This window comes from Cyprinus carpio, chromosome A6 (assembly GCF_018340385.1).
Source record: "Cyprinus carpio isolate SPL01 chromosome A6, ASM1834038v1, whole genome shotgun sequence".
Lineage (NCBI taxonomy): Eukaryota > Metazoa > Chordata > Actinopteri > Cypriniformes > Cyprinidae > Cyprinus > Cyprinus carpio.
In genome coordinates, this window is record NC_056577.1 from 22703099 (window position 1) to 22728738 (window position 25640).

At 40.3% G+C, this 25640-nt stretch overlaps 2 protein-coding genes across 2 annotated transcripts; one reads left to right on the forward strand and one right to left on the reverse strand.

Annotated features, from left to right (window-relative positions):
- Nucleotides 1-6085: 6085 nt before the first annotated feature.
- LOC109046913 lies at nt 6086-7778 on the reverse strand. Its single transcript, XM_042759199.1, has 3 exons — nt 7672-7778; nt 7448-7586; nt 6086-7320 (listed from the first exon to the last, which is right to left on the reverse strand). Exons 1-3 carry the CDS (start codon nt 7776-7778, stop codon nt 6781-6783), a joined length of 786 nt encoding a protein of 261 aa, XP_042615133.1. The 3' UTR covers nt 6086-6780.
- An 11143-nt stretch (nt 7779-18921) lies between these two features.
- Nucleotides 18922-24115, forward strand: LOC109064776 (leucine-rich repeat-containing protein 15-like). Its single transcript, XM_019081809.2, is given in 6 exon segments — nt 18922-19100; nt 19823-19942; nt 20138-20188; nt 21052-21198; nt 21455-22616; nt 22619-24115. Coding segments are annotated over 3 exon segments (2007 nt in total). The 5' UTR covers nt 18922-19100; nt 19823-19942; nt 20138-20188; nt 21052-21190; the 3' UTR covers nt 23456-24115.
- The last annotated feature ends 1525 nt before the right edge of the window (nt 24116-25640 follow it).

The window sequence follows — 25640 nt, forward strand, 5'->3', positions numbered from 1 at the left end:
TCTCACGGTGTCTGACACCAATTTTGACGATTGTTTTTTTTTCAATCTTCCTTGAACATTCTAAGTCTGACATAGAATCTAAAGGTATTTCAGTTGTCATTGCTCATACTAACACAGTTTTTTTGCCCTTTTCATTCCATGTCCCGGTATCTGAGTATTCGCCCTCACGCTCATCATGATGAACCTTTATTCGTCACTGGAGAGAAAAAAGCCATGTCTAGATCCTGGTTTGCCGCTCGTCTCCGTCTGGTCTGCCAATCATGTGGCCTCTCACCAGAGCAGTACATGACTCACTCCATTTGCATCGGAGCAGCTACATCAGCGGCCTCCATCACAACAATTCCCACACTTAAAGCGATGGGAAGGTGGTCTTCTTACGCATACGAACGTTATGTTCGTCCTGGACTTAAAGACATTTTAGATGCTCAAAAATCTATGGCATCTGTCTAATCTAGTAAGGCTTCCCCTCGCTATGAAATGTTGTTGTTGTTGTTGTTATTTTGTTATGTTTTTCTCCTTTCTTCTGATTTGTTGTTGTGTATTGGCATGTCATACCTTTTTCTGGATACTATTGCGACAGTCATTCGAAGTATTCCCGCAGGGTGTATGCTTCCCCTGCCGGACTGCCACCCACAATTATGCAATTTACAGCATTAATGCATATTGACATGCTCCTCGTGCCGCCGCTAGGGGTCGTATGCTTCCCCCTTTACAATCACATATTTGCTTTAAGCATTTTACGCAACATGCTTGTTGTATATCCTCGATTGCTAACTTGGGGTGACGCTTCCCCCTTAATGCGACTTTACAGCATGTTAAACACTTAAATTTGGATAATATACAAACCACCATCGTATTAGACTGCTGCTGCTAGGGGTGTATGCTTCCTCCTGTACATTCAAATAGTTGCATAAGCAGCTTAAGCAACATGCTTGTTGCATGCCCCCTTACGGAGTTGGGGTGATGCTTCCCCCATAGATATAGTATTAAGCCAACATTTCCCATCACTGACCATTCAAATTGCATCAGTTGTGTTGGGGGGTTTTGGCATATGGTTGTTTTGGGGGTTTGTTTTGCTGCTCTCCCCGCGTTAGTTCAGGCAGGCCACGTCAGTCAAGCTCGCATCAGCCGACAGTCAGCTGACTGCAATAGTCAGATTTAATGTGAATGTGGAACAAATAAAACAAATAGCATTTGAGAGTTTTCTGTGATGGCCTTGCAGACTGTTGATAACGTTAAGCCCATGTGCTGCTTATGTTCTTGAAAAAATAGCAGGTGGATACACAATTCAACCCATCTGTTCCTATGTGCTTGTGTAAGGCGAGAAAAGTACAAAAACACACTTATATTAGGCATATTGATACTGCATTTAAAATGGTAAATGTAAATGTAAAAGTAGCAAAGTGAAAAAAAAAACAATGCCACATTTATGTAATCTACACATAATACCTTGTTATACTAAATAGGGATTTCAGTTATTAGGATGCACAAGGCATTTCTCTGAAACAGAAGTCTGTGCATTACCTTGCTGAACACAGACTCCCTCAGAATGTTGTCTGCAGAAACATGTTCCGCATTGTATTAACATTTTTTTTTTTTTTCATTTTGCATTTATTAATCCATGTTTTTCATTATCTGTGTGGCCCACCAATATAGATAATACAAGGAAAAATATTATGCTTACTGTACATAAGACCAATTTGCTAAATGGAATGGAAAAGACACTATAGGGTCAGTATATGTTGATAAGAGATAAATCTATAATCTAAAATCTAATAGAATTACGCAGCATTTTTATATTTCTCAAAGCACACAGAGAAATGGAAGGGGTTAGATGTAATCTCATCTAGTTTGTAGTAAAATAATTTTGGGAGATTCCAGTTCTGTAGGTCTAAACAGAATGTTCCACCAAGGGACCTATTAAAGATAAGACTGTTGTGCCCACACTGCACACCAGAAATGGTTTGTGGTCCCAGCTGTGGCTGTGTGAACATACCTCATAGATTAGACTCAGTCAGTGGCAGTCATATAACATTTCTTCCAGACTTGTATACAGTGCAAGAAAGGTTTGTTTTTATTCTAATATCTGTCTTGTCACCCATATACTAGTGATTCTAAAATAATAATGAAAACATTTATTCATATATTTATTTATTTTGTGAGCCAATGATGTACAGACAGAGCATAGACATGACATGACATTGTGAAAAGCTATATTCAATAAGCTCTGAATATCTCAATGGCTGTCTCCTTGTGCTCCCTACAGCTGTCTGAAATATCCACCTTACTGTCTCAAAATGTCTTCCCCTGTCTTCCCTTCTCAGATCTCATCTATCAGTTACAGGCAGCGTGACATTATTGGCTCCCTCTCATACTAATGATGACAGTGATGTAACCTTATCATACACCTGTAACAATGGTCAAATTCCAGACAGCCATAAACTCAGCCTGAAATGGGAGAATATAGCAAATGTTCCATAGGAAACGCTATCTAATAGGGCCCTCTTGTGGTAGAAGAGTAATAATAATAATGATAAAGCGAGATCATGGCAAATTGCCACAGCCAGACATTTTGTCACTCAGTTTGTTTGCAAGGTTATATTAAAGATAACACTTTATTTTGATAGTCCACTTTAGACATTCTACTAACTATAATTCATTTTGCAACTACATGTCAACTGCCAGTGATTGGAGTATTAATAGTCTGTCTGCTTATACTGCTAACACTTTATTTTGTATGGTCACCTACAGACATTCTGCAGCTGTCTGTGGTGCTGTGGTGGTGGTTACAGCATATTTCTCGAACTACCCTTCCATCTGGCATCTTTCCATTCCATACATTAATCAGCTTCATTTATGACAGGTTTGTGCTCAGAAAACTACACCAATATTATAAGAAAGAATGTGAGAGGGAGACACACTTTCCTTAACGCTCTGCATACAGCAGCCTTACTAATGTGCTCTGCACCCCAATTTTATATAAAAACTACCATTTAGAAATGGTACTGTTCAAATAAATATGCATGCAGATATGGCCAAAAAAAATCAAAATAATAAATAGATAAAGTAAAATTAAAATAGAATAGAAAGTGCTAGAGGGTCAAATAAAGATGGAACAGATGTGTTTTAGTCGTTTCTCGAAGATGGCTTAGGACTCAGCTGTTCAGATTGAGTTGAGCAAGTTGTTACAGCAGCTCCTATAGCTGCCGACGGCTTGGTTATACAATGCACTTTTTACGCACATCAACAGTCTTGTAGTCCATGTCTACTTTTCTGTTTCTTTATTTACCAAATGCAAACGTTAAACATACTTGAGAGACGGTGAACATCTAACTTGTGTGTGGTAAAAAGTGTATGCATTCCCCCACCAAGCCTACCTCCCTCTATGTGTAAAACACCGGTTTAAAAACACTCTGTGCACCTACTGCCCCCACCTGGTGACAGCCCAAAATACATATACATTGACACTAGCTCCAACACAAGTCATTCCACCAGGAGGGAACAGTTAATAAAAAAAAGTGTGTGAAAGTGATTTTTTGCCTCTTTGAGATGGCACAATAATGCATCATTCACTTGCAGAACACAAGCTTCTAGAGGGCACATAACTCTGAAGTAAAGAATTTAGGTAAAGGGGTGCAGAGCCAGTGGTGGTTTTGTAGGCAAACATTAATGCCTTGAATCTTATGCAAGCAGCTACTGGTAGCCAGTGCAAATTGATGAACAGAGGTGTGACGTGTGTTATTTTCGGCTCATTAAAGATTAATCTTGCAATTGCATTTTGGATTAATTATAGAGGTTTGATAAAAGTGGCTGGAAGACCTGCCAAGAGAGCATTGCAATAGTCCAGCCTCGAAAGAACAAGAGCTTGAACAAGGATTTGTGTTGCATGTTCTGAAAGAAAGGGCCTGATCTTCCTAATGTTGTATAAAGCAAATCTGCAGGACCAGGCAGTTTTAGCAATGTGGTCTGAGAAATTTAGCTTATAATCAACTCACAACTCGAAGGTTTCTAGCTGTATGGTTGATGAGCCTAACTGGATGGTGAAATTTTGATAAAGTGATGGGTTTGTTGAAACCACAAGCAGTTCTGTCTTGGCCATGTTGAGCTGAAGGTGATGGCAGTCATCCAACATGAAATGTCTGTTAGCTGTCAGCTATCATCAGATCATCAGGATGGAATGAGAGGTAGAGTTGAGTGTCATCAGCATAGTAATAATTACCATATTGCATATTATTTTTGTCTTGTTGTTTCCAGTCAAAATATAAAGATACTTAAATCAAGATGCATTTTCTATATCAGAAAAATGACATAAGGTATTTAGTCTTTTAACTGTATTTTTTCTTATTTTGCTAATTATCTTTCAATGGGGTAAGTAAAATAATCTTGTTTCCATTTGCATTCATTTATTTTGTTCTTGTTTTAAGTAAAATGCACTTAATTTAGATTCTAAAATACTCACTAAGAAATGCATTTTTCTTTTTTTTTGCAGCATGAATTGAATGACTGAGGAATTTAAACATCGCTTACACATTAAACAGTGGAGGAGACTAAAAGAAACTCTGAGTTTAAATGAAGAAAATCTGCTCCTGACCAGGTTAGGTTCACAGTGTAAGTTACTATGGTAACTGACTCTGAATATAAGTTCTATTTCGTTCTTACTGACCACCAGAGGCAGTGCTTCACACTGGAATATTATCTCTCTTGCTCATGCACAGGTTGAGTTTAAAAACAACAAAGTCATCACATGACCCAGGAGGGAACGGAGAGGCCACGTTGGTGACCGACGAAAATAGGATATCACTTCGATAGGCCAATCTACTTCGAATGTAAACTAAACGAGCCAATGAACATTGGCATGCAATTATTGCATCCAGCTGTCGCTGATCACAGCGTGAGTATAATAAGGCAGCAGGTGCAATGCATACCAGGTTTTCTCTTAGGAGACGAGCCGGAGACCCGGCAGCTCAGCGGCTGAACAGCAACCATGGCGACGGGACGTGACGTCTCCATTCCCTCCTTCAGGGAACGAGGGTTACCATACGTAACCGAGACGTTCCCTTTGAGTCAGTCACTCTCGACACCATGTCGGTGACCGACGAAAATGGGATCGCTACCAAAGGGCCATGGGTGATGCCCCTTCCAGTGCCCTGTGCGAGCCACCTGCGCCCCTATTAGGTGTAGGCCGGGGTTCGGAACAAGCAGTTCCACTCACCATTGTCAAAGCACTACCTCACTGGGTGAGACTGGATAACACTGGGAAAACGTACCCGTTCTGCTTAGAACAGGGACGCTGCGGAAGCCCCATCCTTCCCGAAGGAGTTTTCGGAAACAAATACACATATAGCATCCGTTTAGGTGTATATGGAGAAATTTCAGGTGATTCAAACCCTCTTGGGAAGGCAGAAGTCTGCTGGGGAAACACGGGCTCTAAGGCTATACCGTGGACTATACACGTACGAGTACTGCTTAGGTCTCAATATGGAACCCAGCCTTCCATGGTTCTCACGGATTCATCATGAAGGCCTGGCGCCGGACGTTCCGACGCATCTAGCTGCCTAGGGTAATGGAGGATCTCAACAGGGTCTACAGTACGGACACTCTGGAGCAGTTTTAGCAAGCCTCTCGGTGCCACTACCCGTTTGAGGTGAGAACACAGGGGGATACCGGCTCTACACGAAGGCTATAGAACCTAGCGAACGTGTTAGGGGTCGCCCAGCCCGCAGCTCTACTAATATCTATCAGCGAGGTGCCACAAGCCAGCTCACAGGAGGATGCAACACTTCTAGTTGAGTGAGCTCGCAACCTCAACGGGCAGGGCACACCCTCTGCCTGATAAGCCAGGGTTACGGCATCCACAATCCAGTGGGCCATCCTCTGCTTAGAGACGGCATTCCCCTTCTGCCGGACTCCGTAACAGACAAAGAGCTGGTCTGAGGTCCTGAAGCTTTGTGTCCGGTCTACGTAGCATCTCAGTGCTCGGACGGGACAAAGCAAAGCCAGGGCTGGGTCTGTCTCCTCTAGGGGCAGCGCTTGCAGGTTCACCACTTGGTCTTTGAAGAGTGTAGTGGGAACCTTGGGCACGTAGCCGGGCCGGGGCGGGGCCTCAACAAACTTCTATGTAATCACACCTTAAATTAATACGGCAATACTGACACCATTATTTACCTTCCACCAGAGCACATGCAACTATTGCCTGTAATGGTACTGGGCATGAAGTTTTTGGACAACGTGGAGCACACGGTTAACAAATCACAACACACTGGGCCAGCTAACCAATCAGAGCCCATTGCGTATTTCTGAGGGAGTGGCATCATAGAAACAGGAAGTCAACCAGCCATTCAAATTACGATGGAGACAGTGGCTTACAATAAAGGTAAAATATATAAAAAAATAAGGTGTTTAACACTAGAAGTCCCAGAGAGCAGCCATTTGGCTTTTCTACCTATAAAACCCGCAGGACAGCCGATGGGCTGAAAGGCTTTAGGCTAATATCCTTAATCAGCTGTGAACAGTTTCTTTTGTTATGTAAACAATGTGGGGCCATGCTGAGCCACTTCAAGGAAACTTGTGTTTCACTTTGCCATCTTAGGGAGAAATCAACACACGTTTTTTTTTTCCTTTGTTGCTGAGATTTATTGATAAAAATAGTACAAAATAAAGAAACCAACCATTTGTACACATATTTACAAATAATATTAAAAAGTGAGTGAGTACATTCCAGCAATCACTCACAATCCTGGCACTGCCATGGTATACTGCCATACTTGGCTGAATGTCACGTCACTTCACTTCACTTCGTATCTCCCGTCTGCATTTACCACATGTGTATCTGTAGCAGTGAACACATCGCACAGTGGCATGATTGTTCTTGCATTGGTGTTTGACCTGACACATGGCTCTTTTTCCAGGGCTAGGTGTGGAGGGTTGTGTCCGAAGCAATTGTTCTTTTCTTGCCTTCTTCGCACACATATGAGAGTTAGCCAACTCTCTTGCAAGCTCCACCAGGAAGTCCACCCATCTTTCCTGCCTTCCAGTGCATGCTTGATACAGCACATGTGCATTCAGTGCTGCCATGTCAATCATGTTATAGAACACGGCAACTGGCCAGCGCCATGTCCCTGTGCGGAAAGTGTACTCCCGCACCATCTGGTCCATCACATCCACGCCGCACTTTGTGGTGTTGTAAAGGGTGACAGTGTTTGGCTTCCTTTTGGTGGTATTATCAGTCTGAATCACGCTGTGCATGCTGCTAAGAATGTAGACGGTCTTCTTCCGTTTGGGCGCATACGCCGTCAGCGTAGCAGCAGTGGTTGAAAACACCTAATAAATAAGATAAATTGTTATTTTCATAGCCCTTTTACACACGATGACACAATGACACACTTGGCGGTGTTGATTCTAAAAATTAGAAACACAAACATAGAACCACAAAAGACCTGCAACATACCTGAGTGGTGAATTCATTGCGATCTGTGTGTCTAGCGGATTGAGGGATTTCCCGGCGAATCTTGTTGACTGTGCCGAGGATGGTGGTTTTCCGGCTAAGAAGTTTATGCGCAAGTGACAGCGATGTGAAGAAATTCCGTCTTTGACGGGAAAAGCTGTTCATCAACGGTGATATGTAGTCCAGGGTTGTAGGAATTGATGCAATTGGTGACAAATGATCCCCACACACTGGAAATTGCAGCAAACTTATCAGTCTTTGCTTGATCACTCCGGGTGGACCTGTCATCAAAGCGTAGGTGTCCCATGATGTCTTGGAAGCGGTTTCGCGGCATTGTTCCAATGATATGTGGGTTTCCCAGGTTTGCTGACCAGCAATCACGTAGTGATGGAACCTTGGTAAGCCCCCGCAAGATGACAATTGCAATAAATGCCATTAGTTCAGGGAGAGCCATGAACCAATGAACATGCTCCGTTTCCTGTGCATGTTGAATAGTCCATTCTTGAATGCTATGAAGCATGTCAAGAGTGATGAAACACAGGAAGCTCTGAAGGCGACTCAAGATACTTTTCCTGGCCTTAGCCGTTGGCTCTCCATCTGCAGCGTACGCTTTGATTGGGGTGAAAGGGAGAGGCGTCCCCACCTGTTCTCACGCCACACTGTGCCATCAGTGTGAACAAATTCAAATTGTGAGCAATGGAAAAGTCAAATGATATCACAAATGCATGCATAGATACTAATAATAATTCCAGTATCTCCTTCTCTGTATCGGAATAATGTCTGAAATATCTTCCTAAATAAAAAGATACAACTAAAGCAAAGAAACAACTAATAATGTTTTGCACTTCAGATGGCAGTGAATGTCTGCTAAGTAGTACAAACAAAAAAGTGGAAAATACAAAAAAGGTTTGAAATGAAATAGGAAATAATATGACATGAAACTTAACCTGAAGACAGATCAGACAGAGTCCGAATCCGGCTGAAGTTCTATGTCTTCTCCATCTGAGTCACAAGGGTTTACTTCACTCAGGATAATTTCCAAGGCCTGCCGAGTGGTGAGTCTTCTCTGCATTTTCTTTTCTTGGAGAGGAGGTCAATCAAGTTCTCTGCTTTTAGCAGCCCTCCCTCCCCCACACATACAAACAAGCCACCAGCAACCATTCACACACACACACACCCAACCCCCCTGCAGATTGCTCAGGTAATGACCATATTTACACATGAATTGATGCTAATGATAGCCAAAAGACTAGCCAGTTAGCATCCACTTGGCTAAAGGAGGGTTACAAATCTCTGGGACTTCTAGTGTTAAATGAAGCATGAAGACATGTTACACTGCACCCCATAAACACAATCAAGCCAAGAAAAAAAAGCAGTCAACCACCCCGTTAAACAACCCGTGTTGTAAAGCACTTTATGTATAAGTTTACTTTATTGGAAAATTTAATCAGTCTGTTGGCATAAAATATGCAAAAACATACGAATCACTGTCTGTTTGTGCATACTAATCTTCTTTCATAAGTTATCATAGATTGAGGACAACCCACTTCAGCAAAATGAGCAGCACTTGCAAAATAAAAGGAAGGGTGGGCCGCACATTCATAGAGGAACAGAGTAAAGTTCTTTTTAAGTCACCATGATAATTTTCAATGTTTGTTGCTTTAACCCTCTGAAGTCGATTAACGCGTATACTCGTTTTGGGGTATTTTCTCCTGATAACCCCGAAAATAACTTAAATTACACTTTCAGTTTTGATCGTACAGATAAGAGCAATACATCAATCGAATCTGTAAAGGGTCTACTTTTTTTGTATACAGACATAATAACAACAAAACTTTGTGCATTTATAAAATAAAGATAACAAACAAGGAGTGCTGTCTGCAGCCTTTGTCTGCGCTGATCTTCAGTCACAAACACGTCATTAAAATGAACTGTAACTCAGTGAATACTCAACACAGAGACATGAGAGAGATATCTATAGAAAGCCTGACATGTCTACTTTTAAACTAAACAAGTGCTGTCGAAAACAAATATTCTGTGATAAAGTAATCCATATGAAAACAACGCGATGTCCGTTTTTCACGTCTCCCTTCATTGTCTTCTAATGCGACCACGCCCCGCGCGCCGAGCGCGCTTTTGAGATTCAAATGTTTCACTGAAGCGCGCGGCTGCTTTTGAATACGCCCACACAACAGAAGACAACGCAGCGAGATTGTTCTTCAAGTTTTTTTTGATTTTACTGTTTGCTTCGTGATGAGAGGAATAAGACATAATTCACCCCAAAGAGATGTGATGTGGTTGAGGATTTGAGATTTGGATTTCCTCAGAAAAAAAGTTTCAATAACAATATACACTAATACCATTCAAAAGCTTGATGTAAATAGTATAAATGTAACAATAAATGTAACTAACAAATGTAATAAACATTGCTGTTCTTTCAATTTATCCCCCCTAAAAAACCTGAAAAAAATATTCTCAGCTCTTTTCAACATTAATAATAAAAATAATGATAATAATAACAAAAAAAATTTTTTTTTGTAGAAAATAAGATTGTTAAAAGGATTTCTGAAGGATTGTGTGACTGGAGTAATGATGCAAAAAATTCAGTTTGAAAGTCAGCTTTGATTGTTCCTAATAAACTGTTTAACTGCACTCACAAGTGAATATTAAATTATGTTGTGGGATAATTAAATATATTCTAAATAAACTACAAACATAAAATTATATACATTTATTTTGTCTGCACATTCTCTCTTGTAACTCATCCCTCTCAGTGACACAGCTGACTGAATGGCTCATTATGCAGCTCATTATGCAGGTCTTTGTCTTCTCAGGTGTGAATAAAGGCCTGGCACCGGACGTTCCGCCACGTCCGGCTGCCTAGGGTGATGGAGGATCTCAACAGGGTCTACAGTACGGACACTCTTGAGCAGTTTTAGCAAGCCGACACTAACCGGGGCCTCTCGGTGCCACTACCCGTTTGAGGTGAGAACACACGAGGATACCGGCTCTACACGAAGGCTATAGAACCTAGCGAACGTGTTAGGGGTCGCCCAGCCAGCAGCTCTACTAATATCTATCAGCGAGGTGCCACGAGCCAGCTCACAGGAGGATGCAACACTTCTAGTTGAGTGAGCTCGCAACCTCAACGGGCAGGGCACACCCTCTGCCTGATAAGCCAGGGTTATGGCATCCACAATCCAGTGGGCCATCCTCTGCTTAGAGACGGCATTCCCCTTCTGCCAGACTCCGTAACAGGCAAAGAGCTAGTCTGAGTTCCTGAAGCTTTGTGTCTGGTCTGCGTAGCATCTCAGTGCTCAGACGGGACAAAGCAAAGCCAGGGCTGGGTCTGCCTCCTCCAGGGGCAGCGCTTGCAGGTTCACCACTTGGTCTTTGAAGGGTGTAGTGGGAACCTTGGGCACGTAGCCGGGCTGGGGCCTCAACTAACTTCTATGTAATCAGACCTTAAATTAATACGGCAATATTGACACCATTATTTACCTTCCACCGGAGCACATGCAACTACTGCCTGTAATGGTACTGGGCATGAAGTTTTTGGACAACGTGGAGTACACGGTTAACAAATCACAACACACTGGGTCAGCTAACCTAAATTTAGAATGCACTTTAAAATTTTGGTTTAAACTTTTAGAGCCTTACAAGGACAGGCACCCCCATACATCTCTGACCTGATACAGCTGCGTACGTCCTCACGTAGTCTGAGATCAACAGGCCACAGATTTTTAGTTGCCCCCCTTACACATTTTAAAACTAGAGGGGACCGTTCGTTTCAAGTTGTGGCACCTCGGTTGTGGAACACTTTGCCTCCTTCCATACGCTGCTTGGATTGTGTGGAAAATTTTAAAACCCAGTTGAAAACTCTTCTTTTTAAAGAGGATTTTAACTAGACTGTAGGGTGGCCTTATGTGTACTTTTGTTTATTTTGATTATGTGCTGTAATGTATTTATAAGTGTTGTGGATTCTACCTATTGTTGTGAAGCACTTTGTGATTTTTATCTGTGAAATGTGCTATACAAATAAATTTTACTTTACTTACTAACCAATCAGAGCCCATTGCGTATTTCTGAGGGAGTGGCATCATAGAAACAGGAAGTCAACCAGCCATTCAAATTACAATGGAGACAGTGGCTTACAATAAAGGTAAAATATATGAAAAATAAGGTGTTTTTTATTTTTTTAAATGAAGCATGAAGACATGTTACACTGCACCCCATAAACACAATCAAGCCAAGAAAAAAAATATGGAAGAAGATTAGTATGCACAAACAGACAGTGATTCATATGTTTTTGCATAAGTAATCATAGATTGAGGACAACCCACTTCAGCAAAATGAGCAGCACTTGCAAAATAAAAGGAAGGGTGGGCCGGACATTCATAGAGGAACAGTGTAAAGTTCTTTTTAAGTCACCATGATAATTTTCAATGTTTGTTGCTTTAATAGAGTCACTTGACATCTTTGGCACAGCAGAACTTAAACTGAACTGAACACCTTTTCTCCTTTGACCTCATTTATTTGTATTAATGCACACTGTAACGTCTCGGTTATGTATGGTAACCCTTGTTCCCTGAAGGAGGGAATGGAGACGTCCCGTCAGTGACCGACTTATTGGAATATCACTTCGATAGACCAATCTACTTCGAGTGTAAACTAAACGAGCCAATGCACATTGGCATGCAATTACTGCATCCAGCTGCCGCTGATCACAGCGTGAGTATAAGAAGGCAGCAGGTGCAATGCATACCAGGTTTTCGCTGAGGAGCCGAGCCGGCGACCCGGCCGCTCAGCGGCGTACAGCAACCGTGGCGACGGGACATGACGTCTCTGTTCACTCCTTCAGTGAACGAGGGTTACCATACGTAACCGAGACGTTCCCTTTCAGTCGGTCACTCTCGAAGTCACGTCAGTGACCGACTAATTGGGATCCCTACCAAAGCGCCATGGGTGCTGCCCCTTCCAGTGCCCTGTGCGAGCAGCCTGCGCCCCTATTAGGTGTAGGCCAGGGCTCGGAACAAGTAGTTCCACTCACCATTGTCAATGCACTACCTCACTGGGTGAGACTGGATAACAATGGGAAACATAACCATTCACTTGGAACAGGGAAGCTGCGGAAGCCCCATCCTTCCCAAAGGAGTTTTCGGAAACAAATACACATATAGCATCCGTTTAGGTGTATATGGAGAAATTTCAGGTGATTCAAACCCTCTTGGGAAGGCAGAAGTCTGCTGGGGAAACACGGGCTCTAAGGCTATACCGTGGACTATACACATACGAGTACCGCTTAGGTCTCAATATGGAACCCAGCCTTCCATGGTAGGGGTCGACCGATTATCGGCGTGGCCGATTATCGGCGCCGATATTAAGCATTTTTATTGTTATCGGCATCGGCCATTTTCAAAACCGATTTGCCGATAAAACCATTTTATTTTGAAATGCGCGATCTGGCACTGATCCAGCCACCTCAGTCAGAGCGCACCGCTCTGTGGCCTAGACTAATCCCCGCCCACATCGTCCGTCTGATTTGTTGGGAGTCACGAGCCAGGCCAATCAATACGGCTGGCGCGGCTGGAAAATGTTCCGCTCTCACACCGAAAGCACAGGAGCTGCTTCAGTGATCATCATCACACACCAGTAACTTATCTCTCGAAGGTAAGAATGCAGTAAACGTTCCTGAAGTTGCAATAAATCACTACACTGAAGTTGCAAAAAACACCTAAATATAATCGATTTATGATGACAAGCCCCGTTCAGTTATTATACTGTGAATTCCCGGTCAATGTCCGTCATTGCAGTGATATGCTTTAACGGATCATCACATCAGTGCTGAGATAGTGAAACTAAAACCTACTTCTCTCACCATTCGGCCAACTTAACGTTATATTGTGAATAGATTATCAACACGAATGATTTTAATCATGTATTCTTGGGTTTTTTTTTTTTGTGTTGTTCACATAGCTTCACTGAACAGCGTCCGTTCCGTTAGGGCTCTTAGTCAAAAAAAATTGCGCATATTTGGAGAAATATTGCTTTATTCTAACATGATTGCAAAATAATTTATCATACAGATTCAGAATTACCATTATGCAATTTTGAAGAGCTGAAAGGGCATCAAGCGCGAGCTCTGACGCCCCTGACGCGACGCGAGCTCCCTATTCCTGATTTAGTTATCTCCGCGGCCCGCGCTCTCTCATTTGACTAATAACCAGGATGGGGGGGATATCCCCCCTTCTGGTCTATGCATCCCTGCCTCTGCTGAATAACTTTTATCCCCGGTGGGGATAAAAACATCATGCAAACCCGCTCTGACGTCCGGATCTGAATCAAATGATTCGCGATCCGATTGAAGCACATCGAATCAGTGAATCATTTTGCGACGCAATGGTTTAACTGATTCGGAGTTTCAAAAAGCTCCGTTGTGTTCTTTGCTCGCTTTCTCAATGTAATTTTTGTTGTTTGAATAACCGTGGACATTAAATCATTACAATTAATGGGCCTAACGTAGGCTTACAATGTTTTTTATTAAACTGAGATCACACTAAATACAATTTCCGTCGTATTAAAAACATTTCATAAAATTTTTCAAAAGCACCCCCCCCCTCTGTTTATTTACAATTATCGCACCCTGCTAATAACCTTATGCTAATAACGTAAATTGTCAATAATCTCACATTGCACGTTTCTGGATGACGCTGTCCTGTATACTTCCTAGTTTGTATCGCCGTGATAAACAGTCAAACAAACATTTTACACATCAAAGATAATAAAAAAAACACTATTACAATATGGGTTGTGTGTGATTTTAATGCAATTCTGGGTTGCAAATAAAATGCTAAATGTAACACACACACACACACACACACACACACATACATATATATATATATATATATAGAGGGAGAGAGAGAGAGAGAGAGAGATTACATTTATTTTCCATTATTTGTTCATTTGTTGCTGTTTAAATTTGCTTTAAGTTTTACTTTGTTTATAGGATGCTGCTGATGGATGCAAGTTTTACTTAGTTTACAGAATGCTGCTGATGGATGCTCCCAGCACTTTTTATGTTTATTATTATTATTAATATTAATGTTGTTATTATGAACAGTTCTCAGAATTAAAGATGTGTTAAAAATAATTCAAAGAGAGTCTTTGTCAGAGGCCTTTTTATTCTTAATTTTGACATTAATTTTCATTTTTACACTAGACACATATCAGTTCAAAATATCGGTTATCGGTCTCCTTGATCTGTAATAATCGGTATCGGCATCGGCCCTGAAAAATGCATATCGGTCGATCCCTATTCCATGGTTCTCACGGATTCATCATAAAGGCCTGGCGCCGGACGTTCTGCCACGTCCGGCTGCCTAGGGTGATGGAGGATCTCAACAGGGTCTACAGTATGGACACTCTTGAGCAGTTTTAGCAAGCCGACACTAACCGGGGCCTCTCTGTGCCACTACCCGTTTGAGGTGAGAACACAGGAGGATACCGGCTCTACACGAAGGCTATAGAACCTAGCGAACGTGTTAGGGGTCGCCCAGCCCGCAGCTCTACTAATATCTATCAGCGAGATGCCACGAGCCAGCTCACAGGAGGATGCAACACTTCTAGTTGAGTGAGCTCGCAACCTCAACGGGCGGGGCACACCCTGTGCCTGATAAGCCAGGGTTATGGCATCCACAATCCAGTGGGCCATCCTCTGCTTAGAGACGGCATTCCCCTACTGCCGGACTCCGTAACAGACAAAGAGCTGGTCTGAGGTCCTGAAGCTTTCTGTCCAGTCTACGTAGCATCTCAGTGCTCGGACGGGACAAAGCAAAGCCAGGGCTGGGTCTGCCTCCTCCAGGGGCAGCGCTTGCAGGTTCACCACTTGGTCTTTGAAGGGTGTAGTGGGAACCTGGCACGTAGCCGGGCTGGGGCCTCAACTAACTTCTATGTAATCACACCTTAAATTAATACGGCAATATTGACACCATTATTTACCTTCCACCGGAGCACATGCAACTATTGCCTGTAATGGTACTGGGCATGAAGTTTTTGGACAACGTGGAGTACACGGTTAACAAATCACAACACACTGGGTCAACTAACCTAAATTTAGAATGCACTTTAAAATTTTGGTTTTAACTTTTAGAGCCTTACAAGGACAGGCGCCCCCATACATCTCTGACCTGATACAGCTGCGTACGTCCTCACGTAGTCTGAGATCAACAGGCCAGAGATTTTTAGTTGCCCCCCTTACACATTTTAAAACTAGAGGGGACCGTTCGTTTCAAGTTGTGGCACCTCGGTTGTGGAACGCTTTGCCTCCTTCCATACGCTGCTTGGATTGTGTGGAAAATTTAAAAACCCAGTTGAAAACTCTTCTTTTTAAAGAGGCTTTTAACTAGACTGTAGGGTGGCCTTATGTGTACTTTTTGTTTATTTTGATTATGTGCTGTAATGTATTTATAAGTGTTGTGGATTTTACCTATTGTTGTGAAGCACTTTGTGATTTTTATCTGTGAAATGTGCTATACAAATAAATTTTACTTTACTTACTAACCAATCAGAGCCCATTGCATATTTCTGAGGGAGTGGTATCATAGAAACAGGAAGTCAACCAGCCATTCAAATTACAATGGAGACAGTGGCTTACAATAAAGGTAAAATATATGAAAAATAAGGTGTTTTTTTATTTTTTTAAATGAAGCATGAAGACATGTTACACTGCACCCCATAAACACAATCAAGCCAAGAGAAAAAAAATATGGAAGAAGATTAGTATGCACAAACAGACAGTGATTCATATGTTTTTGCATAAGTAATCATAGATTGAGGACAACCCACTTCAGCAAAATGAGCATCACTTGCAAAATAAAAGGAAGGGTGGGCCGCACATTCATAGAGGAACAGAGTAAAGTTCTTTTTAAGTCACCATGATCATTTTCAATGTTTGTTGCTTTAATATAGTCACTTGACATCTTTGGCACAGCAGAACTTAAACTGAACTGAACACCTTTTCTCCTTTGACCTCATTTATTTGTATTAATGCACACTGTAACGTCTCGGTTACGTATGGTAACCCTTGTTCCCTGAAGGAGGGAACGGAGACGTCACGTCAGTGACCTACTAATTGGGATATCACTTCGATAGACCAATATACTTCGAGTGTAAACTAAATCAGCCAATGCACATTGGCATGCAATTACTGTATCCAGCTGCCCTGATCACAGCGTGAGTATAAGAAGGCAGCAAGTGCAATGCATACCAGGTTTTCGCTGAGGAGCTGAGCCGGCGACCTGGCAGCTCAGCGGCGGTACAGCAACCGTGGCGACGGGACGTGACGTCTCCGTTCCCTCCTTCAGGGAATGAGGGTTACCATATGTAACCGAGACGTTCCCTTTCAGTCGGTCACTCTCGACGTCACGTCAGTGACCGACTAATTGGGATCCCTACCAAAGTGCCATGGGTGCTGCCCCTTCCAGGATCTCAACAAGGTCTACAGTACGGACACTCTTGAGCAGTTTTAGCAAGCCGACACTAACTGGGGCCTCTCGGTGCCACTACCCGTTTGAGGTGAGAACACAGGAGGATACCGGCTCTACACGAAGGCTATAGAACCTAGCGAACGTGTTAGGGGTCGCCCAGCCTGCAGCTCTACTAATATCTGTCAGCGAGGTGCCATGAGCCAGCGCACAGGAGGATGCAACACTTCTAGTTGAGTGAGCTCGCAACCTCAACGGGCGGGGCACACCCTGTGCCTGATAAGCCAGGGTTATGGCATCCACAATCCAGTGGGCCATCCTCTGCTTAGAGACGGCATTGCCCTTCTGCCGGACTCCGTAACAGACAAAGAGCTGGTCTGAGGTCCTGAAGCTTTGTGTCTGGTCTAGGTAGCATCTCAGTGCTCGGACGGGACAAAGCAAAGCCAGGGCTGGGTCTGCCTCCTCCAGGGGCAGCGCTTGCAGGTTCACCACTTGGTCTTTGAAGGGTGTAGTGGGAACCTTGGGCACGTAGCCGGGCCGGGGCCTCAACAAACTTCTATGTAATCACACCTTAAATGAATACGGCAATATAGACACCATTATTTACCTTCCACCGGAGCACATGCAACTATTGCCTGTAATGGTACGGGGCATGAAGTTTTTGGACAACGTGGAGTACATGGTTAACAAATCACAACACACTGGGCTAGCTAACCAATCAGAGCCCATTGCGTATTTCTGAGGGAGTGGCATCATAGAAACAGGAAGTCAACCAGCCATTCAAATTACAATGGAGACATTGGCTTACAATAAAGGTAAAATATATGAAAAATAAGGTGTTTAAATGAAGCATGAAGACATTTTACACTGCACCCCATAAACACAATCAAGCCAAGAAAAAAAAGCAGTCAACCACCCCGTTAAACAACCCGTGTTGTAAAGCACTTTATGTATAAGTTTACTTTATTGGAAAATTTAATCATTCTGTTGGCATAAAATATGAAAGAAGATTATGCACAAACAGACAGTGATTCATATGTTTTTGCATAAGTAATCATAGATTGAGGACAACCCACTTCAGCAAAATAAGCAGCACTTGCAAAATAAAAGGAAGGGTGGGCCGCACATTCATAGAGGAACAGAGTAAAGTTCTTTTTAAGTCACCATAATAATTTTCAATGTTTGTTGCTTTAATAGAGTCACTTGACATCTTTGGCACAGCAGAACTTAAACTGAACTCTACACCTTTTCTCCTTTGACCTCATTTATTTGTTTTAATGCACACTGTAACGTCTTGGTTACGTATGGTAACCCTTGTTCCCTGAAGGAAGGAATGGAGACGTCACGTCAGTGACCGACTAATTGGGATATCACTTCAATAGACCAATCGTCTTCGAGGGTAAACTAAATCAGCCAATGCACATTGGCATGCAATTACTGCATCCAGCTGCCGCTGATCACAGCGTGAGTATAAGAAGGCAGCAGGTGCAATGCATACCAGGTTTTCGCTGAGGAGCCCAGCCGGCGACCCGGCCGCTCAGCGGCGGTACAGCAACTGTGGCAATGGGACATGACGTCTCCGTTCCCTCCTTCAGGGAACGAGGGTTACCATACGTATAGAGTCACTTGACATCTATGGTACAGCAGAACTTAAACTGAACTGAACACCTTTTCTCCTTTGACCTCATTTATTTGTATTAGTTCACACTGTAACTGGGGCAATATGTCTAAAATATGGTCCCATGCACACATTATATTCCTTAGAAAGACATATTCTACATAATGTGTGCCCAACTTTATAAATGTAGCTAAACATAGTACAACAAGAGTTGATTCTTTTTTTAAATCAAACCATCAAAATATCCGGAGTGTGTTTACATTCTTAAATACTAGCAAACTTCCTGACCCTTTAAAGAGCAGCACAAAGGGGTGGTCACAAACCAGCATTTCCTCGCCAACTCATTTCCAGAAAATGTGGGTGAGTATATGTAGTCAACGTGCAGTGCAGTCAACGGTTGACTGTAAAGAAGATAACCAGAAAGACATAAGGAGGCAAAAAGGAATCTGACAAAGAAAACATTCCATCCATTTAAAAGAGAACTGGGAAACGCTTGTGTGTAACAGGGAGAGCAAAGCACGATATCTCTGACAAATCATCTTCTAGTTCAAGGGTAAGATACTTTGTACTAATTCATTTGTTCTGGATGGTAGTTTGAACTGTTTAAGTTAAAAGATTACAGTTATAGTGAACTAAGAGTTAATAATTAATGCACTTCTAGAATTTAAAATTACTGATAGTCATGCCTTTACTACATATTTGACTAAAACAAACTTTCAAATCAGAAACAAATGTTTAGTGAATGCTAACTTTAAAATCCTTTTTTCCCCTGATTTTTTTTTCTTCTTTTTTTTTTTTACACATTCAATAACTAATCCACCAGTCTACAAAATTAGACAACAAAGAAACAAAAATATTAGACAATTATTAGACAAAAAGACAAATTACAGCAAATAATAATCGTAAATAATCAATAAACTCAATCATCTCAAAGCCCTGTTCCAGCAACAGAAACATTTAACAGATATACCAGCAGCCACCTTTGACAACAAAATCACACAGCTACCAACTAATCTTTTTTTTAAAACTTGCCAAAGCTGAAGAAACTCTACTTCTCCAACAATAGGTGCAATTCCCAGTGCAATTATTTTTTTTTTTTAATTTTCCCAATCTTACTCATATATCACTGTACAAGAACCAGCTCAGTAGGTTAATGCCTGGGACTTTTGGGCCAGTGGCCCTCCAGGAGATCTGGCTATACGACAACATGTTAACCTACCTCGAGGTGTTTGTGTTCTTTGAGATAACTGAGATTCGCCTTTTGGTGCTTAGTAGGAACCGGATTCAGCACATTTTTCCGGGTGCTTTCAATGGCTTGATGAACCTAGAGGAGATCTCTCTCCACACTAATCGAATGACCAATATCGAGGAGGGAATATCCAAAGGTCTTCCAAAGTTAGTTAACATATCTTTAGAGAATAATCAAATTGCCTAAAGACTTTCTAAACTCTTTGTCTAAAGTTAATAATATTATAGTTTATCAGAATCCCTGGAAGTGTGACCATGACATAATAACTTTTCAGGACTGTCTTGGACAGTATCCAGAGAAAGTAAATAACCTTACTTCTCTGATGTGCTATACTCCTCCAGCCCTGAATGGTAGAAATATAAGAGAGCTGAAGGAAGAGGACACAAGTGGAGGTAATGCTGTGGGTCAAGGTCTGTCCAAAGACAAACTCATTATCATTGTAGCCATTGTCTTTACTGCTGTCATTGTCGGTATCATTGCCTGTGTTATGGAGGAGGAATAAGCGAGGAAGTCAAGACTTGGAACGTCAAAGAAAAACAAACTCACTTATCTAAAATTACTATTGTTACTACTATGTTTAATTTCAATTTATTTTATTATTATTTTTTTTTTTAAAACAGTCTTCAGTGGATTTATGGAGAACATTCTTTATTTGGCAAATTCATTTTAGTGAATGTTTGTTTGTTTTTTTTCTTTCTTTCTTTCTCAGTTCCTGATGTATATTGATATATAAATATACTACAAAGTTATGCTTACTAACTTTTTATTAATAAAAATAAACAAATTAATAAAATGAAATTTATTGCTAATTAGAGCATTTGATGATCATATCCTCATGAATATCATGTCACACATGAAGAAATGCACTGTATTTTCCTTTCTTGTCACTGTCAGTGGTTATACACTTTCTGCAGTTCTGTATTAAACGTGTTTTCTTCATAGCAAAACCATTTTATATAGTAAGCAAGACTTTCTATATTAAATAAAAACCATGAACCATCAGCGTGTTACAACTTGGTATGCTAGTCAATCTGGTATCTTGGTTTCATTGCAAAGTATGTTTAATGCTTATGTTATGTTTTTTCTATATTTACTTCACTACTACATCTGCTTTGCTTTTATTATTTTCCATTCTGTTTACATTATTTGGGCATTGACAATATGATAATCAATTTAGTGTACCAAATAATTATGTGTACTTTGTGAAACGTTTTGAAAATGAATTTGCATTTTTTTTCTTAATCTCTTCAAACAGAAAGCAAACGGTCCACACCATTTCTACTGCCTTGCTCACATGCAGTAAACACTTGGGATGTGTAGATAAGAGTGGTGCACTCAAACTTATAATTGCTTTTACAAACATCATTTTGAGTGGTTATTCAGCTGCAACTGAGATGAGAAGGTAAGAGTAACTATTTACATTTAATGAGACCATGAAAGAAAAAAAAACTGCTTGCTAAAACTTCTGAGTCAAGCTCATTATTAATTTTTTTTGTAGTCATTATTCATAAATCAAAATATCAAAATAATTTAGCTTTTGTGTAAATACAATTGCTTGCACAATGCAGTATGCACAAGATATAAAGACTTTATGTTCTTTATTATTATTTATTTAAGTCTTAATATTAATTTAATTTTAATGTTTTATTCTTCAACAGACATATGCATTTAAAAATTGCACTAGTAATCATTTACATACTTGTGCACTTGCACTGGAGCTGCACTGAAGATATATGTAAAAAAGGTGAAGAATGCAAAAATCAAGACGTGTATGACAAAACCGTGACAGCAATCCCTGAAAAACTAAAAGATGGAGCCGATGAAATATTTTTTGTAAACAGTAAGATTCCTGTTATACCAAAAGGAGTTCTTTCTAAAAACCCTCAAATAAAGAAAATCGAATTTCTTGGTACTTCAACACACTCTGTAGAGGCTGGAGCCTTTGAGGGTTTGCCTGATATCACGACCATTGAGATTTCTGGCACAGATGTGACATCATTACCTGTGGGTGTTTTTAAGGATCTCAATAACCTTCAAAAACTTGTTTTAAAAAGTAACAAAATACATAGCCTTGAAAACGGGTTATTTGATGATTTAAAAAACCTTCAGGAACTATATTTACATATGAATGAGATCAGTTCCATTGAGGAAGGGACATTTGACAATTTAGAGAATCTCTTGAGTCTTCATCTTGCAAAAAACGTTCTACGTTCTGTATCGACATCTCTTTTTTCCAATCTTAAGAGCTTGAAATTGTTCAGGCTTTATGAGAACCAGTTGACTGCTCTACCTGATGGGATTTTTGATAATCTCCCTGTTTTGGAAGAGATAGCCTTGCAAGGCAACAAAATATCCTTTTTACAACCAAATTTATTTCCACATAAAAGTAAATTGAAAAAACTCTATTTAGACAATAATCTTTTAACAGAACTGCAGCCGGATCTATTTGTTGGTTTCCCTTCATTAAAGATTCTTACTCTGCACAACAATCAACTCACCAGTCTTCCCAATGTCCTTTTTGGAGAAATGGGTAGCATAGCTGAATTAAGTCTAAGCCATAACAATCTCACTCACTTACCAACTGGAGTTTTCAGTCCACTTAAGAAGCTAAAGAAGTTAGACCTTTCCTCAAACCAGTTTTCAATTATATCTGCAGACTTTTTTGAAGGTCTTGAGAAATTGACTGATCTGAATATTATAGATAGCAATATAGAGTCATTAAAACAAGAGGACTTTAAAGAACTAAAGTCTCTTTCAACACTCAGACTGGGAAATAATAAACTACAAAGCCTCCCTGGCGATGTTTTTGACACTCTTCCAATCTTCTCAGTAAACTGTACCTGGACAAGAACCCATGGAATTGTGACTGTAGCCTGTTGCCATTCTATGAATGGATGAAGAATAATAAGCACAAGATTAAATCAAAAACTCCAGAAGTTTGCGAGTTTCCAAAAAATCTGCTAAATCAATCAATCATCTCTTTAACAGAAGAACAATTAATATGCCTCACAACTTCACCACCTACCACCCCTCTCCTTACAAGTACCGTTCCCATGACCACACTGCACACCACAACTGCCTCAACAACAAAGTTAACCTCAACGACAGCAGCGCCTACAACAACTACTGCTTTACAGACCACAACCACACCTACTCCAACAATACCAACAACAGCTCAACCAACTACAACACAGACAACCACCACAGCACCAACTACTCAACTCACAACTTTGCTACTAAATACAACCACACTACCTACCACCACTGCTACAACTACAGCTCCAGCTGTAATCCCCACCACTATTACAAGCCAGAAAACGACAGCAACTACCTTACCACCCAGCACTACTACAAGGAAAACAACACCTTTTCTCACCACACATAGTAGTTTCATCTGTACCGACTCTCTTCAGGCCCCTCTCTCAACACCTACTACCACCAACAAGTACTCGTCATGTAAGGAACTGATGATATATTATACTACAATACTGCTGGTGGTAATCTGCTGTACTATGTTGCTGGCCAAATTAGCTTATTCACTATACTGCTCTCTGGAGCAAAGGGAGAGACTGCACACCCAAGTCAACTTGACTCACTTTTCCTATACTAAGTCCACTATACTCAGACCAGTTGATGAGACAGAGACTGTAGCTCTTTGATCTTTAATTATTTTTTTTTACTTTACTTTAGTGTACAATAGTATCCACATGTCTGAATCCACTTCTTCTGTTTAACTATTAAAATAACACTTTTTATATTATATAATTCTATTGTATGATGCATTATATACATTTTTAATTATAATATATCATCAGCAGAACAATTTAAGTGAAGAGTTTAATTCAAAACATGTACATTTAAAAATTTTAATATTTAGTAAGTTGTCCTTTGACAGCAGCACTCTAACTGCATAAGTTGGTGTAAAACATGATGATCCAAAGAGTATCTTGTGTGCCTCAGTAAAAGCAAGAACATCTGTACAAAGTAGTTTATACGGTAAATGTTAAAAATGTGCCTAATTATTTTAGGTTATATATATCCTTATATAACCTATATCTTTTGGCAGAAGGACAACCCACAATGCCTTTATATGAGGATCAGATAGCACAATATGTTTAATGTGTATTAATGCGTGATGTGGAGGCAAAGAACCACCTGACTTGCAGAGGTAAAAACAGAAGTTCAAATGTGTGTGATCTTCAAGAATCAGATAAAAACACATATCTTCCATCTTTATTTGACCCTCTAACTTTAGCACTCACTATTCTAATTCTATTCTTAAAAATAAAAAAAAATCTAACTAGCTTTCTAATCTTTTTGTATTCTATGTTTTCTTTTCATTTATTATACAATTAACAAAAGCAAAAAAAAAGACCTCTAACACTAGCTTGCTCTATTCTTTTTCTATTCTATCTGTTTTCTTTTTATTTATTATATTATTCAAAACCCCTTGCTATGTGTACTGCGTTCGGCTAACTGAGACTTGATATAGCACTTGTATATCATTGGTCTTTTGATGATTTTGATTGTTTCCATTGTCCTCATTTGTAAGTCGCTTTGGATAAAAGCGTCTGCTAAATAACTAAATGTAAATGTAATACATGAGAACCAATGAGGATTTTTGTAGTGAGCTTCCACATTAACTGTATGTTATGTGTTCTATGTATGTGCCTTTATAGATGAATACAGCTTAAATTTAATCTATTTATCATATAAAGTGATCATATCTGCACAAGACTTGGATTAAACCTGTTTGTATCTTCTAAGTTTTGGTTCCCTGGACTTTCAGTGGAAGGAAAGAAACCTATTATTATGATTATTAAATATTATGTTAATGTGTGTTTTGAAAATTAAAAGAAGTCTTACGAGGGTGTGAAAAAATGATGACAGTTTTCATTTTTGGGTGAACTATCCCTTTAAATGTGTCCAAACTTTAAACTGGCAGTGTACATATTTTACAACAGAACACAGACATACTTTTCAAGCTGTTTCATCCTTGTATTTTTTATCCATTAAGTCAAAATCATTGTAAATCCATCTAGTAGTTAATATGTGATGTAATGTGTTTACTGTTCTCTGGAAGGGGTAATCTAAAAAGGGTTCACTGTAAACCCTAATGTTGTCTTTACTTAAACAATCAAGTGTTGTTGACTAAACATCACTTAAAATTTTGCATTTTGGCCCTGTCACTTAAAAATATGAGTTAATTTCAAAATGCATAAACTTAAGATTTCAAGTGTCACCACAGGCGTTTCTCAATGTCAAGGAAGGATCCTCGGAAGCCAGAATTTCGAGGATGCTACGTCATCGACATCCATCGAAGGACTGTTCCAATGTCGAGGATCCTCAGAATTTCAACCAAGGACTGAGTCCTTCGTTCGAAAAATATCCCATATACAGGAAAGGATGCATACGTGTAGCCTTCGCACTCTTCGCGCTCTCAAATCACCCACAATCCTATGCGCGCAGCTTTGCTATCTTGTTCAAAAAATTCAAAAATGTCGGACGTTAGCGGAGTCGAAGTGTTAACGGGGCAATATGCTTTCAATATGTATTTACGTTACCAAACATTTGTTATAACTGTAGTAAATATAAGTAAAGTTTAACGTTTTAATGCCAGTACAAACTACTACCATATTGATATTATAAATTATACAAATACAAATTACGTTATTGATGGCTAACTGAACCGGACCTGTCATTTAACAATTGTTAGCTTGGTTGCCGTCACCAGCATTTCTTTTATAAATAACTAGTTAAGTTGTCCAAAGTAATTTAACGTTAATATTATACCATCATACCATTATACCATTCACAGCATTATTCATAGCTTTCTCGTCTTTT